Source organism: Aspergillus affinis (assembly GCF_023601865.1).
Source record: "Aspergillus affinis strain CMG 70 chromosome Unknown NODE_61_length_193485_cov_92_287067, whole genome shotgun sequence".
NCBI classification, from domain to species: Eukaryota; Fungi; Ascomycota; class Eurotiomycetes; order Eurotiales; family Aspergillaceae; genus Aspergillus; species Aspergillus affinis.
Window position 1 is genome coordinate 76,533 of NW_026515842.1, and position 27,237 is coordinate 103,769.

General features: G+C 46.3%; 9 protein-coding genes across 9 annotated transcripts; 3 read left to right on the forward strand and 6 right to left on the reverse strand.

The window, feature by feature from the left end:
• Positions 1-1,044: 1,044 nt before the first annotated feature.
• Positions 1,045-1,776, reverse strand: KD926_008974 (uncharacterized protein; the record flags this gene model as incomplete). Its single annotated transcript, XM_053101564.1, has 2 exons — positions 1,045-1,295; positions 1,344-1,776. The coding sequence occupies 2 exons, from the start codon at positions 1,774-1,776 to the stop codon at positions 1,045-1,047; spliced, it is 684 nt and encodes a 227-aa protein (XP_052954854.1).
• Positions 1,777-4,362: 2,586 nt separating this feature from the next.
• On the forward strand, positions 4,363-5,454 carry KD926_008975 (uncharacterized protein; the record flags this gene model as incomplete). The annotated part of the gene is made up of 2 exons (XM_053101565.1): positions 4,363-4,440; positions 4,492-5,454. The coding sequence occupies 2 exons, from the start codon at positions 4,363-4,365 to the stop codon at positions 5,452-5,454; spliced, it is 1,041 nt and encodes a 346-aa protein (XP_052954855.1).
• A 7,035-nt stretch (positions 5,455-12,489) lies between these two features.
• On the reverse strand, positions 12,490-14,164 carry KD926_008976 (aminoglycoside phosphotransferase family protein; the record flags this gene model as incomplete). The annotated part of the gene is made up of 4 exons (XM_053101566.1): positions 12,490-13,310; positions 13,367-13,744; positions 13,800-14,078; positions 14,131-14,164. 4 exons carry the CDS (start codon positions 14,162-14,164, stop codon positions 12,490-12,492), a joined length of 1,512 nt encoding a protein of 503 aa, XP_052954856.1.
• Positions 14,165-16,303: 2,139 nt separating this feature from the next.
• Positions 16,304-17,034, reverse strand: KD926_008977 (uncharacterized protein; the record flags this gene model as incomplete). The annotated part of the gene is made up of 2 exons (XM_053101567.1): positions 16,304-16,402; positions 16,474-17,034. 2 exons carry the CDS (start codon positions 17,032-17,034, stop codon positions 16,304-16,306), a joined length of 660 nt encoding a protein of 219 aa, XP_052954857.1.
• A 145-nt stretch (positions 17,035-17,179) lies between these two features.
• On the forward strand, positions 17,180-19,336 carry KD926_008978 (Zn(II)2Cys6 transcription factor; the record flags this gene model as incomplete). Its single annotated transcript, XM_053101569.1, has 1 exon — positions 17,180-19,336. The coding sequence occupies one exon, from the start codon at positions 17,180-17,182 to the stop codon at positions 19,334-19,336; it is 2,157 nt and encodes a 718-aa protein (XP_052954858.1).
• A 567-nt stretch (positions 19,337-19,903) lies between these two features.
• On the reverse strand, positions 19,904-21,661 carry KD926_008979 (bifunctional fumarylacetoacetate hydrolase/alpha/beta hydrolase family protein; the record flags this gene model as incomplete). Its single annotated transcript, XM_053101570.1, has 1 exon — positions 19,904-21,661. One exon carries the CDS (start codon positions 21,659-21,661, stop codon positions 19,904-19,906), a length of 1,758 nt encoding a protein of 585 aa, XP_052954859.1.
• Positions 21,662-22,089: 428 nt separating this feature from the next.
• KD926_008980 (cytochrome b5-like heme/steroid binding domain-containing protein) lies at positions 22,090-22,620 on the reverse strand (the record flags this gene model as incomplete). The annotated part of the gene is made up of 1 exon (XM_053101571.1): positions 22,090-22,620. One exon carries the CDS (start codon positions 22,618-22,620, stop codon positions 22,090-22,092), a length of 531 nt encoding a protein of 176 aa, XP_052954860.1.
• Positions 22,621-22,906: 286 nt separating this feature from the next.
• KD926_008981 (metal-dependent hydrolase family protein) lies at positions 22,907-24,678 on the forward strand (the record flags this gene model as incomplete). Its single annotated transcript, XM_053101572.1, has 6 exons — positions 22,907-23,129; positions 23,186-23,621; positions 23,683-23,743; positions 23,800-23,983; positions 24,042-24,243; positions 24,303-24,678. 6 exons carry the CDS (start codon positions 22,907-22,909, stop codon positions 24,676-24,678), a joined length of 1,482 nt encoding a protein of 493 aa, XP_052954861.1.
• Positions 24,679-24,914: 236 nt separating this feature from the next.
• Positions 24,915-26,789, reverse strand: KD926_008982 (putative isoamyl alcohol oxidase; the record flags this gene model as incomplete). Its single annotated transcript, XM_053101573.1, has 2 exons — positions 24,915-26,238; positions 26,305-26,789. The coding sequence occupies 2 exons, from the start codon at positions 26,787-26,789 to the stop codon at positions 24,915-24,917; spliced, it is 1,809 nt and encodes a 602-aa protein (XP_052954862.1).
• Between the last annotated feature and the right edge of the window lie 448 nt (positions 26,790-27,237).

Genomic DNA, 27,237 nt, shown 5'->3' on the forward strand with positions numbered 1-27,237 from the left:
TCATCCTCAGACTAAGCCGAAGGCGATTGCGTCACGAGCCGGTTGTTCTTGGTTCTTTTTGGCTAATTCCTTCAGTTCATTGCTAAATATTTTCGCCGCGATTATCAACACACTGTTGGTCCTTCCCTACTTACATTCTCTCGGTTCTTTCCACCCCTTTCGTTAAGTTTCTTGTTACAATAGTGTGAGAATTCTTTCAATTAATCCAAAAGCTGATAAACCGACAGATTTTCCGCTCCCACTCATTTATGCAATAGGGCCGCTTAAAATTGGGAAGTAGGTATTCGAGCCAAAGAATCAAGTTGCTACCCAAACTGAAATTGATCCTTATGAATGCAGAGCAAGCTAGCATATCTACAAAATTCTGATACCATCCGCAATAATGACAGATAGACTTCTGCATCTGGTTGCGGGCATGAGTTGATTCAAGATCCATACAAGTGGACGGAGATTCGGAGATTTCGTATCAACAATAATCCGGTCTCCGACGACGTGGGGCATCCCACTTTCCTGTTGCTTTCTTTATTCTGCTATAAAGCTTCAAACGTATTACACTTATCTCTTTACTCTGCTTCGGCTATATCCACTGAATCTACCTATTTTCTCTTATATACGCTGCTATCTCGCGAAGTAGTCTTCTGTTACGTCGAAGCATACGCCCTTCACTAGGCGCTGGAGAATACTTTCATCAGCAGATAATGGAGAGCGGGTTAGCAGAGGAAACAGTCGACGAAAAGATGAATCCCAACGGACCTGTTAGTTGAACATTGCTCCTCCACTTTTTTTTGGTCCCTCTGTCTGCTCTTTAAATTAAAGCTAACTATCAAAAACTCGACTAGACTATATATGACGTGTGGAAACCGGCAGACGGACTGTTTAAGGCCGAAGCTACCGCCAAATGGATTTGTTTCAGATCAAGGGGCGAAAATTCCGATGGATTCGTGAGAGTCGTTGGAAGAGAGGAAGGATATACAACTGGTGAAACAAGGAACTTTTTTATACCCCCATACCATAGTTGTGAAGTCCTAGCCTGCGAGATTATGTTCACTCGAGCTTGAGACTTGTCATCCGAAAATCATGAATCGCTTGCATCAACAATGTGCGATTCACTCTGATATTGCAGGATCCGTCTTCATGCTCGTTGGTGGGAATGATAATGGTCACGCAACCTGTAGTGTTGCCTCCCTGCGACTTCTCTTTGGCCCATTCTTGGCTAGAGGTAATCCCCTCCATCATCTTTCCAAGAAAAGATGGAATATCCTCGCGCCTCACAAGCGAGTATGCAAATTGAATTTCTATACCGGTTCAGTTTGACTCAATACAAAGATTGTACCTTTACTTACGCCTTGGTTCTATGCGTGGGAATAAAGATTTCATGAAGGCAAGGTACCGACGATTCCCAGCGAAGCCTTGTTCTGCTGCGATGGTTTCCAGGAAACTCTTCGTTTCAGGACCGAGTGTAAAGTAGAATTCTTCGTAGTTCAAACGTATCAGACGCTCCAGTACTTTGTCGAATATTTTTTTTGAACACTGAGTCGGAGTAATAGACAAAATCGCAGCTAGAAAGAGATGTTCATTGGCGTCCTGAATTGTTCGATAGGCCTTTCGGGCACGTGTTTTCCGCCATTTCGTTACCGACGTTTCGCGGTCATTGGGAGCTTCGTCAATCCAAGCAAATACAAGACGACGGTCTTCCTTCAACACCTTGCGATCTTCTGTGCTTAGCCCGTGGCTTTTCAGGCCGATGACCTTGTTAATGATAATATCTAGCTCCATAACTTCGTAAGCTCTGATCAACTGATCATGGACAGATTGCAACGAAATGGGTTCGAGTGAAATGCAGGGAAATGTAATGGAATGCAATGAAATGTTGGCACTTGAGGGAATTTATCTTTTTCTGGGTAGGATAGCTGCTCTTCCTTTGAAAGGCCCGTGCGGAATTCCATTTCATTACGTTACATTGCATCACATTACATTCCATCTATACTGGTGACGAAGGTTCACGAGGTTGTTGCATGTCTGAGCGCAAAGCCACACGGACATGTCAAGACTGAAATGGAACCAGTCGGAGCTGAACAGTGGGCCAGACCAATCACTTTCCGAAGCTCTCTGGATCTAACCGATCGCTGATCTAGTCAAAAGTCCCGCGCCCTGTCCGGTATGGGCGGAAAGGGTTCTCAAGTAGCTGATTGGCGAGAGTCGCAAGCACCCAACGAAAATCTTCAAGAGGACTCTTGCGGGGTCTCGACTCGTGCACCAATCCCAGGATTTCTGAACCCCCACGTCTTAGCGCTGATGTTATCTGATCGACAACTTTGTTAGGTTATTCCCGACTTGGCAAATTCGGGGTACCACTAACTTTCGGCGCCTATTCTCCCTTCTGGACATGGCTCAATCCCATAACTACTGAACGTTTCAGAAAAAAAAAAAAAAAAAAAAAAAAAAAAAAAAGATTGCAGGCTTGAGGGCCTTCTTAGGCACGGAAGGTGCGCCCCGGTTCACAAATTGATTTGTTAAGAAGACTGCAAAATGGATAGGGGGTCCATACCCTTGCGCGAGACGTTTTGGCATTTGTCATACTGTTCCATTACCCCACACAAAACATGCGGCCGTTGGTAGATTGCTCTTGTCGCCAGCTATACGTATGATCGAGATCTGTTACACTTAGGCAGTTACCAGACCAGCAACATGCGCCCCGTACATTTCGCCAACCGCATTTCAGTTTTACCCCTTCTTCTATGCTTTCGGTCAGCTAACATGCAGAGATAGCCTGTTGCCAAAATTCGGCATAAGCGAGGCGACTATAAAAGGGTTACAATATCTTGGAGTAGACAACAACTATCTCTTCCAAATCATTCACAAGCTGCCAAAATTCAAGGTGCCGAAACCATTTACATACCGACACTTCCATAACTGCGTTAGTATTTTACTTCTCCTGAACTGTCATATGCTTAGCTGATTCACTTTTTCTAGGAATCAGAAATCCTCCTTACGCTTCTTCAATATGTGCTTCATGGACAACCCTGCTCCAGTGCACTTCTCCAAGTGCAAACATACTGTTGATGCCCCTAAAGAACCAACTCCCCGGATGTGTCCTGTAGCGGAACAGCGCTCACCCCCATCATGGTGTCCTGATCCTCCTAAACCTACCTCAAAGGGATCAAGCACAAACCGTTTTCATCTCTGCCCCGATTGTCGAAAGAAGTAATGGTCCTAGAAATACGAATAGTGGGGAGGGTGGTGTGCAGGTGCAAGTTCGATGCTTCAGGTTGCTGGCTAGGAATTATTTAACGTTATTGACAGGGCAGCTAGCCTTACCGGTACATGAGACTTTGTTTATCTCCGGAAGTGAACTTATGCTTCAAGCCAAGGACTGGAGGGAGGACACTCATTTGCATTTTGTCTTTGTGCTTTAATTGAATAGGTATTATTCCATTTGCTGCTACGTATTCTCCTCAATATCCTTAATTTGAAGCAAAGGCTTAGGGCAGTTCGCTCTTTTTCTTGCTGAACGTAGCACGGCCGACCGATCTCCCCACGGATAGTAGTATTCGTGCCTTCTAGCGCACCCACCGCCTTCGCGGATGGAAAAAGAGCCAAATCCACAAAGCAGCTATCCCAGCAAGGTAGTCTAACAAGTGATACGGTTGCTAATGTGAGTAACAGTGGTAGGAATCAGGATTCTTTTAATAAATGCCCTAAGGCATATTCTAGTGAAATTTATGGTGTTTCGGTTGTTTAAATGGTGTTTAAAAATTGAGATTAGATGGGGTGCTCCTGGGAAAATCACGTTAACTAAGTAGTTAACTGTGGCCGCGTGAGATGACTAATCCGCTTATATCATCGCCTTGCTTGACCGGACCGATCATGCAACCGATCAATATAAAATCGTATGATTTATGACGATATAGATCATGCAATTCCGCTCAATTTATGACGATCCTGAAGCCCTGAGACTGCATAAATATTGACTTCTTTATCGTGTAGTTAGAAAGAATTAAGACCTTCATTCAGTTGAAAACGATCCTATTCCTTAGTTGAATAATCGCTTCTCGGTAGACCCACATATTTCTGCCACATTAACGAATGAATGAGTGCTTAATAATGTTCAAATTAGGTTAGGTTAGTTTGCCTCAGCGCTCAGACCACAGCCAATGATGAGGCCGAATTCTGCCACGCCAACCCGATGGGTTTGCATCAGTCTCAGGTCTGAGCCGGGAATCACTGTGATTAATCCAATGTTACTTAGTCCCAAGCATCCTTTCCAAGTTGTTTCCCGCGATCTGTCTTGCTATCTCTCTTACCATCTCTTTACTTCCTCTTTTTTTGCACATTCTTCTTCTGCACTCGCCAGTAACAATCATGATACTCTCTATCATCCGCACCTGGGTCTGTGATGTCGTTTGGCCTTCCGCAACTCAGCAGTCGGACGAGTCCAAGGTAAGCTTTATTGAGTTCTCTTTGTTTTCTCTTGCTAAGTTATTCTTTTAGAATATTGCAGGATCACAGCTCGATAATCCCCACCCCCTTCGAACGAATAAAACGGGACTTGGATCATCTCTCAATGCTCAACCTCCTCGAACGGATGAACAGTATCACAATGTTGAACCTCGAATGGACAAAATAGGGCCCGCGAATATGCCTGGACAATCTCTTACTGAAAATTCTCCATTTCCCCATGATCCTTATCTTGGTCTCCCAGTAATTGGAAATGGTATGACTGGGATTGTTCTTAAGATGGGGGAAGACCGTGCTGTTAAGAAAGCTAAGCAATATCAGCCTGGATACCTCCAAGATCGCGAGGATGTGGAATACATGAACGAAATAAATCGACAAATTCTGGAGAATGAGATCCAAGTCTTTGAACGTCTGGGCAGCTATAAAGGGATTATTCCTTACTTTCAAACATCCCAGTACGGGATTGAGCTAGCTCTTGCACAAGGAAATCTTGAGTGCTATCTAGAAACCTATCCAGAGCGCGAGGATTCCTTGAAAATCAGCTGGATGTCAGGTCTTATTGAGACTTTTGCCCATGTCCACTCTCGCAAGGTATTTGTGGATGATATTGCTCTCCGCAATATCTTAATCCTGGATGGGCAGCTTAAACTTGCAGATTTCGGACAATCCATTTTATTACCACTTGACATCGACATTGCTTCTGCAAATGAGAACGACTTGAATGTTCAGATTGAGACACTTCATCTTGGTTGGGTTCTCTACTCTATTGCATCCTGGCATGTTCATAAATACTATTTCTTCAGCCCCGAGAACCCTGACCTCTGTTGGCCTGAACCAGGCTCATTCCCAAATGTTGATGATGTTCTATGGGGGAGAATAATCAAGAAGTGTTGGCATGGCAAATATGGGAGTATGGATAATGTGAAAGATGAGGCTCACCAATTGCTCACTAGCCAGCATGAGGGGTGTGATCCTGGTGACGATTCTCTTGCCTAACTCGCTAACACAATTAAATCCACTAAAAGGCCTCACTCAGCCACATATGATGACCTGTTGCTAGGTGAGCTATCAATCACCCGCATACCGAACAAGCCCCATACCCACAATGAAGCGAGAACCAAAAGGCATGGCTTCATCATGTAACGAGCGCTGCGGGTTCGCTTTACCGCTGGGACACGCCAAAAAAGCAGAATGAATGACCTTTTGGTCATTCAGCGAGCGTATGGAGACGGCTGATTTGGCGGGATTTCTATACATACTGAGATTGGGCAGTTGGGAGCTGTCATATATGAGATGGTAGCTGGAGATAAATGTCAATTTGATAGATTTAAGTCGTTAGAGCTTACTAACGGTACATGGGCATGGAGGGAAGACCTCCCCAGCACTGAGGGTCTTTGGCTTGGTTCGATAGTTGAATGATGTTGGACGAAGGGTGGATTCTCCAGTGCGCACGACTTATGGAAAGAATTGGATTCCGTGGAGGTCGAGTACGGCCCAGTCAAGCAACTTGGGCTGCTCAGAAACTTGATATCGCTTTTGCATTCTTTTAATTTGTTCAAATGGCTGTCTCATGCCCTGCAACTACGCTGGTGATAATTTTTGGTGCAATTGCGGGTTATGTTTGGAGTCGGAGACGTGACTGAACCTACTTTAATCAAGTTACACTTTACAAAGATTTTGTTAAAAAGGGCGTTGAATTTGGATATGGACATATCGCCTGCGAAGGCTTAGGATCGTCACACGGAGAGAAGGGCTGATGTAGATAGATCTCCCGCCTCCCACGGCCCATCATCGGCGAGAATCAAAGGGTCGATGGGAAGGTCTTTATATGCTTGTTCTGCCCCTGGCAAAGTGTCGGCCACTTGGGCAATTACCGGATTCGCCGGTCCACAGCCGGTTGGGTGGGACGACTGCTCGCAAGACATCTCGGAGGTCAATTACATAGACACATCCGGCAGAAACGGGATGATATGCGCTTTTCGAGGACTATGGACGGGACCAAAGGCGACATTACCCCTATCATGGTTGGCGGGATCCCTATATTCTCTCGCATGACTAGGTTCTCGTCAGGCTCACATCGTTTATTTCATTCAGAGCACAAAGGCCAACGATGATCCATTAGCATCCAGCCGCCCGGGCTTCACGGTTGTCCGTTCCCAGTCTAGGCTAATCTATGCATCTTTCAAGCACGCTATCTGGCCGAGCTGTGCTTCACATCCCGAGACGAGGCAGGGCGAAGTAATGCGTGATTTTCGCCATTGGTCGCCTACGCCAGCTGCGATAGGTAGTGCCGTAGTGTCATAGGGTTACATCGGCGAGGGGCGGTCGAACTCACGGCCAGTGGGGAACCGACGCAAATTCCAGGCACATTAACATGATGGCGGCGCAGCACCCCAAGGTCTAGGTAGTCCAATCGTAGCCTACAACCCGCGAAAAGAGCGTGGCCGGGATAAAATGGGGGCGAAGACGAAGGTGCAGGACCGGCGACCGACGGAAAAGGGGGGAAGGCGAGGTAGGCATGTGTAACGCGTAATCAGACTTGGTTGGAACCTGCTGGGGGTTTGGACGGTCAGCCTCTTGAATGAAGACAGTCGAAAGTAATACCGTAAAGACTGGTAGGCAACGCGATGCCTCAGAGAAACGGATGCCCTGACAGTAGCGGGCCGGTTGAATAAAACAAAGAGAATATGAACAATTCCACTAGAAAAGAGGAGGGAGAAAAAGAACAGAAAGTTCAGCTGAAGGTCCGGTTCAAAATGACGGGGCGGGGAATCTGGAAGTGTGAAACGGGCGCAGCCGCAATTTCCGATGCAGAAAAAAAGGGAGTAAAGGGCGCAAGCATCTTCGGAGTAGACGGGACCAGGGGTTGCGATCGGGTAGGTGTAGAATATGGGAGGGGGGGAAGAAGGAAGAAGGAGGAATTGGGAGAAAGAGTGTCAGAATAGCGAGGACGGCTCTTATGTACTCGTAGAGTAGTTAGCGGGCGGTGATGACAATACAGCGTATTATGTGCCTATGCCTAAAGAGGTAAAACTAACCTCAAGCGGCAATTCACAGGTCCGCCGTTTACATTTTAATATTCTGTCGATTTGAATTAAATGATTAACTACTTAGTTGTCGGCTTAAGAAGCATTTATATAGTGGGACCCTGCATATCTTCCAACTTGAATATACGTGATTCTAATTGCACCACATTTCCAAAAGGCAATGATTGTAACGAACGGCTACGCTGGCGATAAGGAATCGCGAAAATGTAGGATGGTCATTTAACGAAGAAACTAAGCTAGGTTGTGAAGCTATTCAGAAGCCGGCCACGATATGTGTGGGACAGCTTTGGAGCTAGTCCCGATCGGGTAGTTAGGTCATAGGGTATCACGAAGCAACGTCTTCGGAGGCTGGTCACCGTCCGTGACAATAAAGTCAATAGCAGTATCGCTCCACTCATTAGGACGGTGTGGCTTCGTCTCGGTGGGATTCTTATACATTGTGCCCGGCTGCATTATACGTAGTACCATTGTGCCATCTCATTGAATGTCGCTGTCATCTTTGCTATTCGAATTGCATATCATAGAGAATCCAAGATTTCTTATCTAAAGTATTAGTGATTCCCGGTTTAAGTTTGGTTCCTCATACCAACCTTTATAGATCCATCATATGAAAAGTATGCATTTTCATAGATAGGACCAATATAATTGATGCGAAGCTCGTTGTGAATGAATTTGAGGGCATTCAGAATCTACAATATATCAGCATTGAAACCTTTGGATTCTTTGACAATCTCGGCCGCTCGCCCACTGTAACTAATGGCTAGGAAGGTAGCTCCAGATATACCGAGATTGGCGAATGCGTAAAACTAAGTATAAGGTAATCTCTCTTTGCAGAATAGACCCGCTGGCCGTTTGCCGGCCCGGACCTCGGTTTCTAGAGAACGCTTTGCTGGAAGTATACCACTAGACGAGGCTTCACTAGCCCGAGTTTTTTGAAGACCAGGCTTTTGATGAGCGATAGCTCTGATAAGGCGTGAAAATCGGATGGAAACGCTTGATCATTTCTAATACTACCACTGCAGAGGATCTAGATATGCAGCGGCCCAGTGTGGGTCAGCTGACTGACTAACTACATACAGGCTAGCGCCGCAAGCCTATGTCCGAAGAAAGTTTTATCTTGTGGATAGACTTGTTGATACGATGCTTCTCGAAGAGGATAGTGAGCTCGATTTTGGAGACCACTCCCGACAAATCACAGATGTAACTATTGACCTGGAATCTCGAATGGAGGGCAAGTATCGAGCACTTATGAACGAAAAAGATGCCTGCATTGCTATATTGGAAAGTAGTCGATCTTTTCTCGTCGAAAGCGAATCATGTTTGTTGGACACTCAGCGTGAGCAAGATTGATTCAGGCAGACAATATTGAAGGATCAGATTTGACTAGTTTTTGCCTTTTTTCTTTTTTTCTTTTTGGGGTATTCTATCTGTTGATATATTAGACTTGGTTTCAAAGTCTAGCAGCTGTTCGCTGTTTTTGGCTTAGCTCGGGTTACTTAAAAAGGCAAAGTACGATAGATCAACAATATAAAGGTTTACCGTTGATAATCCGCGATAGTTAGTAACTATGACAGAAAGTTATTATTTAAACATAAAGAGTGCCAGTCATCTAAGTATTTGTTGCAAAACACGGCAATGCATTTTACCACTATGAATCATAGATTCCTCACGCTGTATCTGGCCTCTCTGTCAGATGTAATCGGACTGGGTTCTCTAACAGTGGTATATCTTCTACAAACCATAGAGATACTTTAAGCTAACTATTTGAAGAAAAGCATCCACTGTCATTCAAACGAATACACTGTTAACATGCAAGACATTGTATTCCCAATAGCCTATCTCGAGAAATCCCCCTTTACCTGGAACTACAAAAAGGGTTGTTCAAACGTTGCGAGCTGGAAAGGCGCAGGGATTTTCTTATGCCATGAAGTAAGGTTGTCGCTGCATTTTTTGGTTAAATCAGTTAACTAATCTTGTATAGAGATCAACTGCCTTGGTAGTTTCTTAACTGGAAATAGCCAGGTTAGCTCTGCAAGGCAAATGTGCATGTGGGATGTCAAACGTTCAAGTAGAGGTGTTAACACAGCAAAATATCACAGTGCTACTATCAAAGCCAGCCCAAAAATTGCAGAGGCTTGCTTGAGCTTGCCATAGGATGTATATCTATACAAGTATCAAATAACCACTTCCTTTATTAGTACAGAAGAGCATGTGTTAGACATAAGGTGTCGTCACTCGGTTTACTATCTGCCCGTTAAGTGTTGGCTCCTAGCCTTAATTTACAGTGTGAAAATAGACTTTGTAGCCTTACGTTAACCGCATTTTCTTCTTTTTATTGTGCTTGCTCGACTCCTTCTTCACGCATTCAGAAATCTCCCAGAGGTCCTTCTCCCGGCCCGACTCCTGCATATACGCCAGCGTTTTGAATGCCCGGTTCCAATTTCCTGTCCCGTATTTTATACAAACGTTTGATACTGTCTTCTTTTTCGAACCTTTCTGCAAGCTTCAAACGTAGTTGAAGCAACAAGTGTTGAAGTTTGGCCTGATTCAAACACTGTTTACCAGGATTGGTTAGGCATATAATAATCATTTGCGGGCCGTGTATGGATACCTCGACAGGGCCCCTTGCATTTTTATTGATAAAAATGATGATATCAGGCCCAACGCATGTGTTCCAAGAATCTGGTAAGGCGCTTTGATGAATGTTCTAACAAGGACCAGGTCCGAAAATCGCTTTTGTTGTAGTAAGCTGGTACTAACCCACAATGGCGACAGGAACAGCTGGTATGTGATATAGGGAATCGGGTATAGACTTGAAAGTCCCAAAATTGATATGATTTACCATATCATCAGAAACCCCCTGCCACATTTTAATCGTATCATGGTAAGCCTTTCGTCGATCTTCATCCTGTAAGTCCTTGTATACAGGGAGAGCTGGCGTTTGGAATTTTTTAGCCCAATAAGGACTGTTTAAACCAGAGAAGACATAATGCATCGTGTCCTGTACTAAGGCACAGTTTAAGCCTTCAACCGCAATAATAATACCATGAGAGATGGGTAAGAGCTTTGGCGGTACTAAAGGATATAATACTTTGGCAAGAGCCGAAATCTCATCAAAAAGTGAATTTGGACTTGATTCAAGCTGTCCCTGGTATGTTGAATTCTCCTGTAGATTCATCTGGCTAAAAATAAGAAGATGCAAATGATAGAAATATTTATAGTGGTATACCAATGCAATGCATTTCCAATAGATCTTCTTGGTATTTGAAAGGCCTTTCCATCTCTGTGTCAGTATCTTTGCTTTCTCGATTGAGTTGATGCCGGGTCTTATACCCACGAGAGGCAATAGAGAAAAGCATATAGGCTAAGATATGTTCTTATAAGTCATAAATAGAAGCATATTACAAAGTTAGACATACCATTTGTACACTTCTGAGATCCATGAGCAGAAGACATTCTAGAACAGAATTTAGGAAGATTAGGCAGTATGAGAATAAAGTTTAGATATAGACGTAGATAACTTGATCATCTTATTTAGCACGGAGGCGAAGCCCCCTTTAAATACATATCTAAGTGCCAAGAAAGGTACTAACAGTGGGCCAGCGTTCTATTTCGGGGTTGATACTAGCTACATTTTCTGCGCTTGATCGAAAAACTTTTGAGATATCTTGAAGGTACAAACAATCGGAAGCATTGGTTGGTCTTTCCCACTTAAACTTCTCATGAAGTGTAGCTATGCTCAGTCTGGCTGGGTCTTGATTATCTGGTTTAATAACTTATTAATCAAGACTTCTTCTGTGGGGGCTTTCTTAATATAGCCTCGTCTTTTATAGTTCCAGAGTATACTCCAGCTATAGCGTGTTAGAATAAAAGCTATTTTCCTCGTATAATCGCACTTACACCCAATTTGTACAAGTACAATTTTCTTGTACCATAAGATGCTCAGGAAGCCAGAGAGAACCTTTTAGCTCTTCAATTCCTGGACATTTATCTGTGATGACAAGCTCAATAACATCCAGAACTTTATCGGGTCTGTCTTGAATCCACTGAAGCTTGTTCTGCTCAAGGCTTGCACCGGAAAATGTGGAAGATTGACTAAAGGTGATAATCCAATGTTCTCTACAGGTTTCAGTTGAAACAAGCTGGGCAACAATGGTACCCTCGGGTTCGGAAGACATATTGAAAAAGACCTAGCTGGGGGAGCAATATTAATTAATATCGATAAAACCTGTATACCGGGATTACCCACTCACACTGGTTTTGAGCAGTAACGAACCATAACAAATACCAAAAGTAAGAATCAAGCAACAGAAAGAGCACGAAATGGAAGCAACTTACTCCCGACTAAACTACCTCCTTAATAGATATCTGTCCGAATAGGCGGGGCTTTATTAAGTGAATCAGGCAAGGATAATGTCTTCCTTTAGCCCAAATAACAAATCAGTGCTAAACTGTGTCGAGGCTCTGATTTCTTATCGCAATATTCTCATTGATGCCTGTCCTGGGTTAGGGCGGGAGATGGATATTCGAGATCGATCTCTTCCCCCCAAGAGAATGTAGGAGAATAAGGCCGGGGACTGTGTATCGGATTCTTTACCGAGTACACCAAAGAGCGAAGCCAATAAACCAGAGTATCAAAGCAATCCATATATCGATTTTTCATGGAAAAAAAGGATCTGAGGTAGTTATGAATCAACGTAACAATGTGTAGGGGAGTGCACCGCCTTATATGTTTTTCTCTGACATACTTAGGGCCATAAAATCTCTGATTACTATAACTTACTATATGCTACTAGACGGTTTCGGAACACTTTGTCGTCTTTTGTTTTAGAAAATTCTTTTTGGTACTACCTAGTCTTCTATACTAATATGCTTCACCTTTCCACTGTCTGACAGGGCCAGTAACAAAGTTAAAGCAGTGCCATTGATAACCATGTAGCCCAATCAGTCATTTGTATAACGTCGGTAAAAAGAGCTCCCTGCATTAATCAATGTCGAATGGCCAGATTGACCTCAAAGTTTTCTCGTCTTTTACCGGCTCCCCATCGTCTGAATTAGCGTTGGTTAAAACAGCATGCAGCATCCCATCGAAGAGTTCCCTGTGAGCTAATTGTGTCGCTTTCCAATCATCTAGAGGAACCCATCCGTCTGATGCTGTATTTAGCAAGCCGGACAAGTCAGTCCGCAATTGCTGTGCTGCCTCAAAGAGTCTGTATTCCTTTATATGGTTCTCAAATTCCTCCTGGATAGGTAGAGGATAAGGGCATTGGCCTTCATATCCCAACTTATTCCAATGCAGAGCAGTTTCAATCATCTCATGACGCAAAGCCACTGCACCATCCTTCCATGTTCTATAACAATAACGGAATGGACGAAAAAGGTCATCATTCATCAGTCTCGGGGCTGAGAGTTTTGGTACGAAAAATTGTAAAGATAACTCAAAAGCTTTGGCGCATATCTCACTCCCTGTAGCAAGGTCCGGAACCTCGTCTGAGTACCAGAACGCTGGTTCGATACTAGCTGATTGCCAATCAACAATACTAGTGATGGCAGAAGGATCGTTTTCCGAAACGAATATATTCCTCATATGCAAGTCCGGGTGGAATAATAGGGGTACGGCGGAATTGCTAATTCGAGCATCTGCAGCCATTCGCTTCAGCACAGAACGAGTACGTTCTAGAAGAGCCAAATGCGTTTCGGGCAATCCATGATAGATCGGTCTCCCCTCGAGTTCGGTATCCACTGGAGGGACTCGCGACAGACCAGCGTCAATAAGACCATCACAATATTTGCCAATGCTCGACCCTAGTAACCTTGTTGATAAGTAAAATTGCTTGCTAGCAAGTTTCGCTGCAACTTACATGGCCCATGGTTTTCATTTGCGTGACAATAATATCTTCTTTCGCCGGTATCTGTGTCCCAATATCTAGGACCACAGTGAGGCCCAATACAGAAACCGTCACTTAAATGTTGTTTTCTGGCAGAGTCAATAGCATCATCGAAGTAAATGCTCCCATACGCCGGGAATTCCAAATCGTCAATTTCCTTCACTGTCCGATAGATTGCATCTATGCACCTAACTTGCTGGTCGCCAGCCATTTCATGCCATTTATCGCGTAGTGGAACGCCAGTTGCATGTTCCATAATTGTATACTCGCTGCCGACGGTATTTGTTCCATCACTTGCGTCATGATTGTAGTCGAGGACTTTTGGGATAGGGATATTTGTCTTCGCTTGTACTAAAAGCACAGGCTGGTCAGCGTGGGTATTCGATGCGGAATGCGATGGATTTACAGTAGCGAATTGTAGCAACTTCAGAAATAGTGGTCAGCTTCGCAGGCCCTGCCAGTCGAAATGGGAGCTTCGCCACGATCGTCTTCGCATTGTCTAGGGTGAAGACAAAGACCCTGTTGAAGCCCCCTTCAATTTTTTGACAAGACTTTATGAAATTTGCTCCTGGGCATAGCTCAATGACCTTCTGGCAAAGAGCACCAAAGTCAAATTGGATAAAGCGCGAATCAGTCTCCAGTTTATCACGCCGTAACCACCGACCGCTCGTGTAAGCATGGGGCTCTAGAAACACGTTAACGCGACAGATAAATTTGATATAAAATCAATAACTGACCCAGGCTCAGTGCTGTATCCATAGTAGTCGCCATCGAAGTTGTCACGTTGTTGGCAGGTTGCAGACGAGAAACCGAAGACGGGGGAAGGAAGTGTAGAGATGAAGGGCGGCCAAGTTGACTTCGCAATGCCCAAAATACAGAGTGTCTCAATATCGGCGGCATCTGTTTTTATAGAAATAAATCTCTGTCGAAAAAGTTACCCATGGAACGCTAGTATGCCTGGGGACTGAGGGTAAATATCTAGCCCATGTCATAAGCCACAGGTGAGGTGTGGTTAATGGAGAATCCAGGAACTGGAATTACGTGCAGTAGCTAGGACGACGCTATCGCCATAGTACGGTCATGATACCAACACGTCCAGCTGTCATTGGGAAGTGTTCGACGGTGACTCTCGGTAGAAACCCCGAAAACTCCCAGCTGGTTCCATCGAAGAGACAGGGTATGACGAGCTGAATGCAGCGTTACCATGCAGCGTTACCTGCGCCAAGGTGTTTACAGTGTTTGTAGTGTTTGCACTGTTTGTCCCACGCAGTGGGTTTGTTTACTGCTTCATGCAGTAAATCGTTGTCTTCTTCTTTTTCCTTCTTCAACCTAGTGTTGTTGTAAATGACCTGCAATAAGAGCCAGTTCTTCATTCCTGAGATTGTTGCACAGGGCTGAAAAAGAAAGCAAAGCCACTAAATGTCACGGCTGTACGTGGCGAGACAGGAAGCAACACGGAAGCCGGGAGCCTTTACTTCCGACGAATGTTGCGAGAAAGGCCACGTCAGCAGGACAGGCTTGGCGAGTGAATTTTAGAGGGCTTCAGGGCGTTCAGGTGAAGGAACTGAAGACAGGGCGGCACGGGCGCTAAACCCCACCAGCCCAAAAAACTGGGTGAACACGGACATACAACAGCAGGGATTCGCTGGTGGTCACCCACCCAACTACTAACCTGCCGGCGTGTGGCTTAAGTACGGCTGAGCGGACGGGAAGCCCTGTTCTCCACACCCTGTGGTCGTACGTGCCGGAAATATATGAACATTTGTATCATATATCTTACTATTTTCTTTGGATCTGCATAACCAGATCCCCTAGATTATTAGTGTGGGTGGAATTGCTGCTTGACCTCCACATGCTTCCATCCAAGGCGTCCACTCTTGCTGTTTCATTGAATAGCGGTAGACTCTATCAGAGATGCAGATTTGTTATAAACCAAAGTGCTGTGAATAAATTTGTCAAGCAACTAAAGATGTGCTCTCAATAGAGCAACATTGGCTTTGGTCTTGCCCGATTCATATCTACTTTGCTGCAGCCGATATTTTGTACAGTACTTTCGGACCAGCTCCCGAGTAAAGTGCGATCAACCAATCGAGCAATACCTACATTTAATGTCGTCAAGAATAGGCTTTAATTACATCACCTGACTTTATGTCAGGATATCTTCGTCGACTTCACCGGTTTATGGGCTTTCGCCCTGAATATTCGCAGTTGAGGAAGCATCTAGCCCTATAAGCTCTTCTATTTGAGTCTAGTGATTCTGTCGGGTGATAAGTCTGCGAGATTACGTATCTCAAACCCCAAAAGCTTCACAAGAAAACCACAATTATGTACCATTTCCAAAAACATGATATTAAATAAAATTATTATTCACAAAAGCAATTGTTGGAACCATTATTCAGCTGATATGCCTAAGTCATGTGACTCCTTGGCATAGGCAGCTATTATATCTTCAACGAAGCGAGTAGTTTAGAATAAGACTTCACTTTTACCCACCGAGCATATACCTACATTCCATTGAATCGATAGGATATCTGCTTAGGGCAATGACCAAGTCAACCGACAGCAATACATCCGAAGTTGATTCGGAAACGAGAAAGGGAATTTCAAATAACCTCTGGGCGACGATGGGAAATTCCGTGGAATGTTTTGCCAAGGCGTTCTAGCGGGTTTGAAGCAACTCACCAAGAGAGCGAACTGGTCATGGAAACAACCGCTCGGCTACAATAGGCCAACACAATCATCGAGGGCTTCCAAAAGGTCGAAAGATTTGGATGTAAGCAAAGGCTGATGTGCATCTGTGGTAAGCTGCATTTCTCAGGATGCCTGGAATCTGGCAGCCCCCCAAGTAATTGTTTAGGGCCCCATCCATTCAACCAGATATAGATAAGTATTTAAGACGCAAGAAGGCAATCAGTCATTTTCGGCCCTCTTAGTTGCCTTAGTCCGGATCTTCATGATCAGGTAAACCAAAAAATATGTGGAGATGACAAATATTGCCATCATGCCAGTCTAGAATTAGACAGTCTGTCAGACGACATGTTGCCAATGAAGGAGATTGAGCGAAAGGAGAGAGAACTTACCCCACGCCAACCGTAGTATTTGGCATTGATATTGAATGTTTTGGCATAGTCACTTCCCATTGAATACTGGAAATATTCGCAGCTGGAACGAGCGTCTGGGTTGTTCAGGTAAGCTGAATGGGCGCTGATAAAGTCTACCATATAGCTGCCACATGTTTGATCCGGTGGAGGGGTGATGATACTCAGTCCACTGACTGTGCATTTGACTTCCACATCCCAGACGGTCAGAGTGAACAATGATTGCACCACATAGGTGAATGGATCGAGGAAGTATAGCCAGTACCGCCAGAAGACACTCAAAGTGTTGAAAGGGACTAGGACACCACAGAAATCAACGAAGATTGCACTAAGCACAAGCGGATTGACCAATGAGGCGAAATATTCGTTAGGAGAGAACATAGCTATTCCTTGCCCAAGGGCCGTATACAAGAATTGGTACAAGACCATTTCCAAGAAAAATTGCCCCGAGACACCGGCCCTGGTAGGAAATCCAACTATGAAGTAGAACCCGACGAAATACAGCGTGCCACAGATGATCAGATAAGGAATCTCAGCAACCATCTCAAAATTTGACAACTCCCGATCATGAGGATTGTTTCCCTACTCAAGAACCACTTACATATGCTACTTTCTCATCCGGTAAGCGTATGTAGTTGGACATATTAAGCACTAGAATTCAAGTAGAAAATTTCCAAAGTTCCCCCGCATGCAACCCCGCATTGTCTGGCGCAGCTTCCCTGATCGACACACGAGACTTTCCCAGTTGCAAATTCTCGCTTCCCCTGCGCCCCCGTCTCCCTCAAGTAACTACTCACCCGCCGTCACCATGTCGAAAAGGCTACCTCTGAGTTGTGAGAATTGCCGACAGAGGAAGATCCGTTGTTTTGGTTCGGGCGTGCCATGCAACACCTGCCTAAAGCGTGGAGTGGCGTCTACTTGTCAATTCAAGCGCAACGTTGAACAAAACCAGCAAAGAGAACGACTCGAGGCGACTCAGGATCTTCTTCTTCGGCGAATATCAGAGCTAGAAGATCTCTTGCTTAAGAATATCGAGCTCGTATCAACCTCGAACGCTCGACCGAACGAGGCCCTCCGTTCGCCCGCATCCCAGAATGATCTCCCGCGCGCTCTGGACGACAGAACTGACAGAGCTGTTCCAAACCTCACGGATACCAGCCGTCTTACTCGCATTAGTGCTGGTTCTCAGCATCCGCACATTGGCACTGTCGTCGAGTCTCCATCGGGCCATGTGCGGTACATTCCTCACGGTACCGGTCGGGATCAAGATGTTTTCCACTCGCTTCAAGGCCAATCTCAATCGGATTCAGTGTCTAGCGTGTCCCTCTTTGGGGAGACATTTCCTAGCAGACAATCTCTTTTAGATACGCTACCACCTTTTCGTCATTGCGATGAACTCCTCGCTACATTCAACGAGGTGTTCTCGCCCCTCTTTCACATTCTACACGACGGGAAATTCGAATCAAACTATGCAAATTTCAAACAAGATCCTCAGAAAGCCCCGCTGCCTTTCATCGGGCTGATCTTTGTCGCCTTAGGGCTTGCTGTGACTGCCATCAACAAAGAAAGTGCTGTACTGTTTGATTTGGGCCGAGAGGCTTCCCCAGCAGAAAGCGCGAGATCATTAGCAGCAAAATATCGACAGGCGGCGATGAGGTGCTTAGCTGCAGATAATTTCATGTGGCAGCATAGCTTGCAAACTTTGCAATGCCTGGTTTTGCTGATTTATGCCATCAATCACGCGCAGGGCCCAGCTTGGGCTCTTCTCGGAACGACGCTCAACATTGCCATTGCCATGGGGTGCCATGTTGATCCTGCACTGCTAAACTTAGATCCTGTCGAGGTCCAAGAGAGGCGACGGGCCTGGGCGGGGCTAATGATGCTCTACACTATCCAGAATACTTGCCTTGGGAATTTAGTTCCGTTCACTGTTGAGAATAATGTACAGCTACCGGCAGATATAGAAGACACAGATATCATGCCCGAGTCCCTGCACGAAATCATGTACAGGACCGAGCCGCTATCAAGGAGGAGCCGACCGACGAAGATGTCCTACATCTTATTCAAATTTCGACTATACTCTCTGGCCTCAAGCATATGCATACTGAGCTCCGAAGAATATGCACCCTGTTGGAGAAAGATTCAGGCGCTAGATTATCAGATCCAGACTGAATTACAAGCTCAGTCAAAACGTTTCACAGCGCAAGTTGATTTGCCGTTATATCACCAGGCGCATTCCTTCATTTTGAATAACTACACCAATCACCTGATTCTAATGCTACATCGGATCTGTCTCATGAAGCCACACGAGTTCGAACACGCAAGTCTCAAAACAAGCTACGAAAAATGCGAGGAGGCTGCTCTTGCCATGCTTTCAAACCATGAAAGGCTGAGTTTGCGGTACGAATTCCAACCGTACAGCTGGTATATTCATGGTCTTGGTTCATTCCATGCCTTCTTAGCAATATCCACCTTGTTGGTCTTACTGAGAAAGGAAGTGGATCTATCTACCCCTCGACACCTCATACTGCAAGCTATGCAAAGTTGTGCCCGGCGATTCCATGAATATGCCCCACAGAGTGAGATCTGTAAGCGAGCCGCATCCATCCTGGACCAGTCAATACTCGGAGAACTTGCTCAGCGCACGCCATCTGACACATTCTCGAATGATGTCGTCTCAAGCCTGGATTCCATGCCGATTGCTACAAGCGATTCACCTGACAACCTCGACCCAACCTTCTGGTCCCTTCCGGAGAGTTTCGAGGAAATTGTGTCTAAAATACCCTGCGAAAAATGGTTATCACCGGCAGTTTTCCCTTGGACAGATAGAAACAATATTCTTTGAGAGGCAGAGGTGGCAAGTCACTTCTGCTTCCCGGCAACCGATTTCATGGATGTATGGTTTTGGAGCTGTAATATTCGTATGATCAGAACATGGACAGGAAGTCTTGTAGGCTTCATGACTCCGAGTATTTGCCTCGGAAGTAAGCGACGGTCTCCGAACTGTGAATGAAAGAACTATGTGAATAATTTCCGAAGCTACCTCGGAGTCTAGACATCAGGACAGGGACCCGAACAGCAGAAGTCAATTTCAAAAATACTAGTAAAAGACCAGATATCATTCTCGAATACATAAAATGCATAATAAAGCTGTATCTCTAAATTTGAATTTATGCTATAAATTATGGCAAGTCGCGCAGCTCGGCACCGAGGTCTCAATTTGCCCGAAAATACAGGTTTATCCCTGCCTGTATTTTCTCATGACAGATACAACTTCTGAAGCCCACCAGTCTCAGGTTATCGGTCTATTAGAATTTCTCTCTATTTTCTCTAATATATAACGAGACAGATATGCATTGGTTCAACCCAGCGAATGAAAAGGCGCAACCGATAGCGATCCGAAATGCGAGCCTCAAATCTGCGCCAGGACCGCCCTGACAACTCGATCCTCATCCTCAAACAGATGCCAGTGTGCGACATTCGGGAGCACCTCGACGTCTCCACCTCCAGTTGCCTGGGAATATTGCTGACAGAGGGCCGGGGGGCTGACCTTGTCTTCCTCACCTGTCACGATATAAACGGGAACGCGAAGACGGGCCACATCCAAGACATCGGCGGCAGATCCAGCAAGTGCTGCACATGCCTTGGCATAACCCTCTGCATTCTGACCGAGAAGAGAGATGCGAACCGCGGCGACAGCCAAATGTTTGTGCTGCTGAACGTAGGTCGATGTTCCAGCCGCGGTGATTGCGTCAACAACACTCAACATTCCCTCCTTCCGGACGAGTGCGGCCCGGGCATACGAGCCTTGAGCTCCTGATTCAGGGAGTGGATTCGGGGGAGGGCCCATGAGGATGAGCTTGGAGATTAGCTCGGGATGGTTCAAGGCAAGCTTGAGAGCCACTAGACAGCCCATTGAATGGGCGATCACGTTTACATCATTTTTGACTCCTGCAGCTTGTGACATATGATAGAAATCCTGCGCAAAAGATGCAATAGAAAGAGAGCTGAGAGCTGACGTTGGTGAGAGTCCATGTCCTTCCAAATCCAAGAGATACAAGGCATGTGTCGACCGCAACTTTGCGATAAGCGGATAGAAGTAGTTTGAGGATCCTCCTAGCCCATGGATGAAGAACACCGGAGGCCCATTCTCAAGACCCAGGCGTTGGTAGAAAAGATATTTTCCATTGATGTTGGTCAGCCCCGAGTTGAAAGGCGCCTTTTGGTTGGTCACAGGAATATGAGACTCCCTGCGCTCAGAGGTAGTGTTGACCGCGTCGCAAGTGGCAATCCGATTTGTCAAAGTTCCTAGTCCAGTGACGGAGACACTGATCTCGTCGCCTGTCTTCAAAAACTTCATGGGTCTGAACCCAAATCCAACGCCCGCAGGAGTACCAGTGGCGAGGACATCACCAACTTGTAATGTCTGAGCGGCACTAATGGTGGCGACAAGCTTAGGAATGCTGAAGATAAGATCACTAAGAGTGGCTTCCTGACGCTTCTCTTGATTCACGAAAGTCTGAATCTTTAGGTTGGCTGGCAGGCTCTGCTTGGGAACCGCAACTGGGCCGATTGGGCAGAAGGTATCAGGCGATTTGCCAAGGAAGAATTGTTTATGATCGCGCTGACGTTCCCGTGCAGTAACATCATTTATGATTGAATACCCCCATACGTAGTCCATCGCATTCTCTTCCGTGACTTGGAAGCCTGTCTTCCCAATGATAACGCCAATCTCCCCCTCGTAGTCGACGGTCTCTGTAAAGTTTGGATGCAGAAGAATCTCGTCCCCTGGACCGACGATGGAAGTCGCGCGCTTGGTGAAAATGACAGGGTGCGTCGGCTGATCAACTTTGTCACTGGCATCGTATCCTGAGGAGTTGAATTCGCGAGCATGTTCGACGTAATTTTTTCCGACGGCAAGCACATCCCGACCCGAGATAGGGGGCAGATGTTTCACGCTTGACAGAGGCAAAGACTGGGTGCCGGACGGTGTAATACCATCCCCCCCGGCAGTGATAACCTGGTAAAGATCCGTCAATGGTGTGCCAGATTTGAAGGACAGGGGGGTGATAGTCGAGGTCTCAAATTCGAGATGGCCGATCCGAGGGCCCCTTTCGGGCTCCAGGTATGCCACATAGTTGGTGAGGGCGTTAACTCCGGAAACAGTCATCTTGTAACGATGGGCGACGTTGCAGAGATTCGCTCCTTGCGTTGATATTTGCCGGTTGACCACCCGCACGCTTTTATAAATAAAGGAATCATCTCTCAATATTCAGGGATGATGTTTACCCCACATCGGAGTTTCCCCCCACTTTCTCGGAGATGGCGTCAATTTCTCGCCATCACCGCTCATCGCCGCGCATCTCCGCGCCACCACCCCGCGGCGATCATTCGTGACGACTTCTGCAGGGTTACGGTACCTGGTTCTGATGAAGAGATTGGGTCTTTATGAGCATGGGCTGAGGACTATTACAAATCACAAGAACTCGCGACTTCTAGTCTACGCACATATCTCAACATGATACTTAAAAGATAGTGTGATTTACAGCAACCATCTACACGCAGAAAGTATTGAGATTTGAGAAGTTCTTTTCAAAATTATTTATGCGATCCTCGGCGTCCAAAAAATCTAGGAGGCTCGGAGAATCGATTCTCTGCCCCTTCTGTTCGCCCAACACGTAAGGGTCGTCCCCACTGGTCCATGATCTCCTTGGAATGAAAGCGCCAAAACTGCCAAGAGCAATCTTCCCCAACAAAGCTTCGTATGACGGTGTCGCCCCCCGGATGCTGCTGAATGAAATCCGTACAGTCGTAGACAATATTGTTCACGACGGTCCAAGCACGACCCTGACCTTGTGAGAGGAGGCTTCGTTGGTCTTTGACAACTGTAGGTGGAATGAAAGGCAAAGCATCCTCGGCGATGGACAAGTCTTGGAATGAAAATTTGGAGCCGCTGAGCTTGTTGTCAAATTTCTGGGCATGCTGGAAACGGTTCGGAGGTGCGATATGCTTGACGTGCTCGACGTGTTCAACATGTTCAGTCGAACCTTTGTGATTTGCGACCTCTGTTGACACAGGTGTAACAGTTGCCGACTCTTGAAGCCGGCTTCGTAGAGCTAGCCAACTCATTTTGAGATATTTTGGTGGTTGCAGTTGCAGGAACGAGAAAGACGGTTCCAAATTACATCTGATCGCTGGTCCCCAACTCGCGGAGAAGCGCGGAGAAAGCGGCAAAGCCGTTAGAGCTGGGGAAGTATCCCCGATTGGTGCCCACACCGCGGGCATCTCCCCTCGTTTCGTCCTTTCAAATATCAATGGGCTGGGGTTGGCAACTCTTTCTGCTTTTCAGAAATTGCACCTTCCTTGATACCAATTCGGAATCCTGCCTATTACTCTCTACTCGAATTGGTTTGTCATGTCGCAGGTCTCGTGGGTTTCACCCGACTATCCTTTCGTCAAGTATGACGGACCTCCTCGCAATATTGCCTACATCGATCAACTTGAGTTCGACCCTCAGCTCCAGCCTGTAAACTACGAGATTTCCGGTACAGCTTCGTCATCGAAAGTACTCATCTTGGACGTCGATATCCTGGAGGCCACTGGACGGGAGCCTTATCGAGGTGATGTTCTCATTGTGGGTACGTCACGAATGCGACGATAATGGATTCGAGCGGTATTTGCTACTTGAAACAAGCTTATCAAAAGTGGTTCACAGGCCAAAATTTCGCTCATGTGGGCACCGTTCCCAAAAAAGAGAAACTGGTCGCTGATTCAAGCGTGCGCGTATTCCATGGGAGGGGGCGCACATTGATACCAGGCCTTGGGGACGCCCATACTCATTTCACATGGAACGGAGGCGATTTAGATCGTTTGGGTGGCCTTGGCGTCGAAGAGCATACACTCCTCACTGCGAGAAGCGCAGAATGCTTCTTGGATTCAGGCTATACCATGTGTTTCGGAGCCGCATCTGCTAAGAAACGTCTGGATGTTGTCATAAGGGACGCTATCAACGCAGGCGATATCCCGGGTCCTCGCTTCCTGGCAAATGGGCAAGAGATGGCCCGAAGAGGAGGGGAGTTAGTTGGAGGAATCACCGCTTATGCGGATGGCGCGACTGAAATGAGAGACGTGTAAGTGCTCACAAAGAACCTTAAACAATCTAACCCGACCGCAATTCTAATTCTGGGCCAGGATTCGCGAGCATATTGAACTGGGCGTGGACCAAGTGAAACTTTCGATGTCCGGAGAATCGGTAGGCTTCTTGTGCGACCTCGTAAGAGGTCCAAAGTTAATTATGTTTGATGTTAGATCACGGAGGTTCGATATGCTGAGGATTGTTATTTTACCCCTGAGGAAACGGCGGCATGTGTTGATGAAGCCCACAAACATAAGAAGCGAGTTTGCTCTCACGCGCGAGCCCGGGACTCTGTCCAGCAAAGTATTGATTATGGCGTGGATGTGATTTATCATGCATCTTATATCGACGAGAAAGGTAAGTCGTCTGCAGATTTTGGATGTTGTCATGGATCCTCCTTATTTGTTTCGAACAGGCATGGATGCCCTAGAGAAGAACAGATCCAAGCATGTCGTGGCACCAGCTATTAACTGGCTGATCGCTACCCTTCATGACGCTGTAATGTTCGGCTATACAACAGAGAAGGCCGAACAGGTTGGTTACCAGAAGGAACTGGATGCAGCTGATCGTGCCATGCGGGAGATGCATCGAAGAGGAATAGTCATACTTCCTGGAGGGTGAGCCTGTGAGATCCTTTTTAATGCCACAGCAACTGAATGCTGACAATTTATTTCAGCGATTATGGATTTGCGTGGACACCACATGGTACCTATGCTCGAGACCTTTCTCACTTTGTTGACCGTTTCGACTTCACGCCACACGAGTCTATTATTGCAGCGACATACGGCATGGCTAAGTTGTTCATGCGGTCTGATGAAATGGGCCAGATCAAAGAGGGCAATTATGCGGACTGTTTAGTAGTCGACGGCGATCCATTGAAAGACATTTCAATCCTGCAAGATCATGATAAGCTGAACATAATCATGATCAATGGTCGTGTTCACAAGGCAGGAGTGAAGGAGTATGTTCTTCCAATGCAGGATTCCACTGGTGTGCACTCCAAGACAAATGAGATGCTTCGGATGGAGCGAACCCTTCCGCTCATGTCATGATTGGCCCTGGAGCCGAATATTAACTGTCATCGTAGTGGTGTGTGCTTATTTATACTAAGAAACATTGATTTGAAAGGGCAGACTAAGTCAATGTTATATTATATCTTTACTCGATAGCATCATATTCCTTGTTTTACCACCTGCTCTCATGAAATCCGCGGATATCTAAGAATCCCCCAAACCAAACTAAACCCACACCTTCGCTTCCAAAGGAAAAAAGCCATGCACATAAGCCCCTAAACGCGACACAACAGGCCACTGTTCAAATCGTAGTTCCATTCATCGCTTCCAACTCCACTCCAGACAAACAAACTACCATTGGGATCATACTTGTGCTTGACCTCCAGAAGACGGTCATAGTTGTCTCCATAGTAGTCATGTTTCCAGTTGCTGTTGAAGGGGTTGGCCTCGTTCATATAGGCGCCACTCTCAGGAGCCCATCTCTGCCAAACAGTCTCTTGAGCTGCGTTAATCCAATCGCCTCCGGCCTTTAATTCCTGACTAGGATTTCCAGTAGCATTCAAAGAAGCGCTGTAGGCCATCGCATGGGCGTAGGCAGTACGCCAAGCGGGGAGCACACTTCCACGTCTTAACTCGGGTGTACTCGCAGGTCCCTTCCCTCCTTGTAGTCCAAACAAAAGCATTGAGCCGGCACCAGGATCCTGCGAGATCATAATACCTTCGAGGTATGTGGCCAATGCCTCTCTTGTGATGTTGGAGAGCTCGCGTCTGCCTAGAAGTCGGCTCGTCATCAAGCTAGAAGAGCCGGAGGAGGCGCTAGCCATGAAGTTTGGCTTTGTGGAGGCCCAGTAGCTCTCGGAAGACACTGGTTGGAAAGTAACTTTCACATGCTCGCGGTTAAGCTGGGCCACTAGTTTATGGATGGTTTCATTCATGCGTTGAGTTGTCATATTGAACCCAGCCAGGCTGACCATTCCCGAAGCTCCAGGCAGCTCTTCTTTCAGGCCCACGTATGTCACTGCCTTCTTTTTGTTGAGACCTGTCATAGTTCCCATGAGACCACTATCCATCAAGTCGGGAATGCGAGCCACCACTTCAGCCAAGGCGCTCCAAGATGCGTTTCCACTGGCGGCCGAGTTTTGGCGGGGATAGAACGAGAAACCACCGGTGACGATATTAGCTGGTACAGGGTGTGTCTTCAAGATGAATTCCGTGACGACCCCATACTGACCTCCGCCAGCACCACGAACGGCCCAGAAAATGTCTTGGTTCTGTACATCATTGGCAACTAGGCGTTGGCCGTCGGTTGTTACCACGGTCACTTGGAAGACTTGATCAGAGGCAAGGCCATAGTGACTTGAAAGAAGACCGTGTCCTCCGTTCTGGATCAAACCTCCTAGACCGACCGTGGCGTCCTCACCACCGACAACCGTTCGGCCCATCTTGTGAACGGCAGTATAGACAGTACCCCAATTGTTTCCACTACCACACACTACCACATCTTCGGTAGTGTTGGCTCCAGGCACTCGCCAACTAGGATGTCTTTCGATATGCTTGAAGTTGCGTGTCAGGATCGAAAGTGCAAAGGCGCCAGTGGAACTGCAAAGTGTTAGACCTCCTCAATCCGAGCCAGTAATCAGTGGAAGATGGAGAGAAGTCACATACCGACCACCAAGATCATGTCCGGTTCCTTTCACGACAATGCGAATATTTCTATCCGAAGCCCATTTCATCGCCGTAGCCACATGCTGCTCAGTTGTGGCGTTCACAACGTACTGCGGCAAGCCTCCAATACTGCATCCTTTCTCTTTCGAGTATCCATCAACTCCAGGCGGCAAACACGAGTTATTCGCATACATAGAGTAGTCGATACTCTCAGGCCAAGAAGCATGGTACGCAGCATAGGACCAGTGATTCTTCACATTTGTGCAGTTTTCGGGGGACCCAAATGGGTTGCCGGGGTAGCATGATGAAGCGGCAGGAGCCGTTCTTATGAGAGTGCCATCGATGGACCGATTCAGGGCATTCCACTCATTGGTAGATGGCCAGGTCGAATCTCCGGGGGAAGCTTTGCAATGCAGCGTGGCGGATGCTAGGGGGAGGGTGGCTAATACCAGAGAAAAGAGAGCTATATGAAAAAATTGTAGCATTTTGCAGTTAGGCAGTCAGTTGAGAGAAAGAGAGTAGGTTAACTTGATAGCCATGAGGACAGGGACGTATTGCCCTTGATATATATGCATTTTAGCATGCAGTGCTAGATACGAATACGTTCAAAAAATGTCGTCTACCTTGTGGTGACGATCTTTGACCCACGAAATTACTTTAAACAACAGAATAAAACCCGGGTACTCGGCTTTAATGCGAGCCATCAAGGCATCACGATTCCACTTTTGGTGGCACGTTCATCACTCGATTTAACTTGACACGGAATTGGAAACGATCCGGGTACCTGATTGGTATGTCCAAGGAGCAAGTTGATGGAAAATAAGGCAGGTCCGGTTTTAGAATCTGCTTTGACGAGCCACGGTTTGGGGTATAAACTAGATTGATTAATGGTGCCTGAAACTGCTGATCGCTGTCCTAAACAGGAAAACAGTC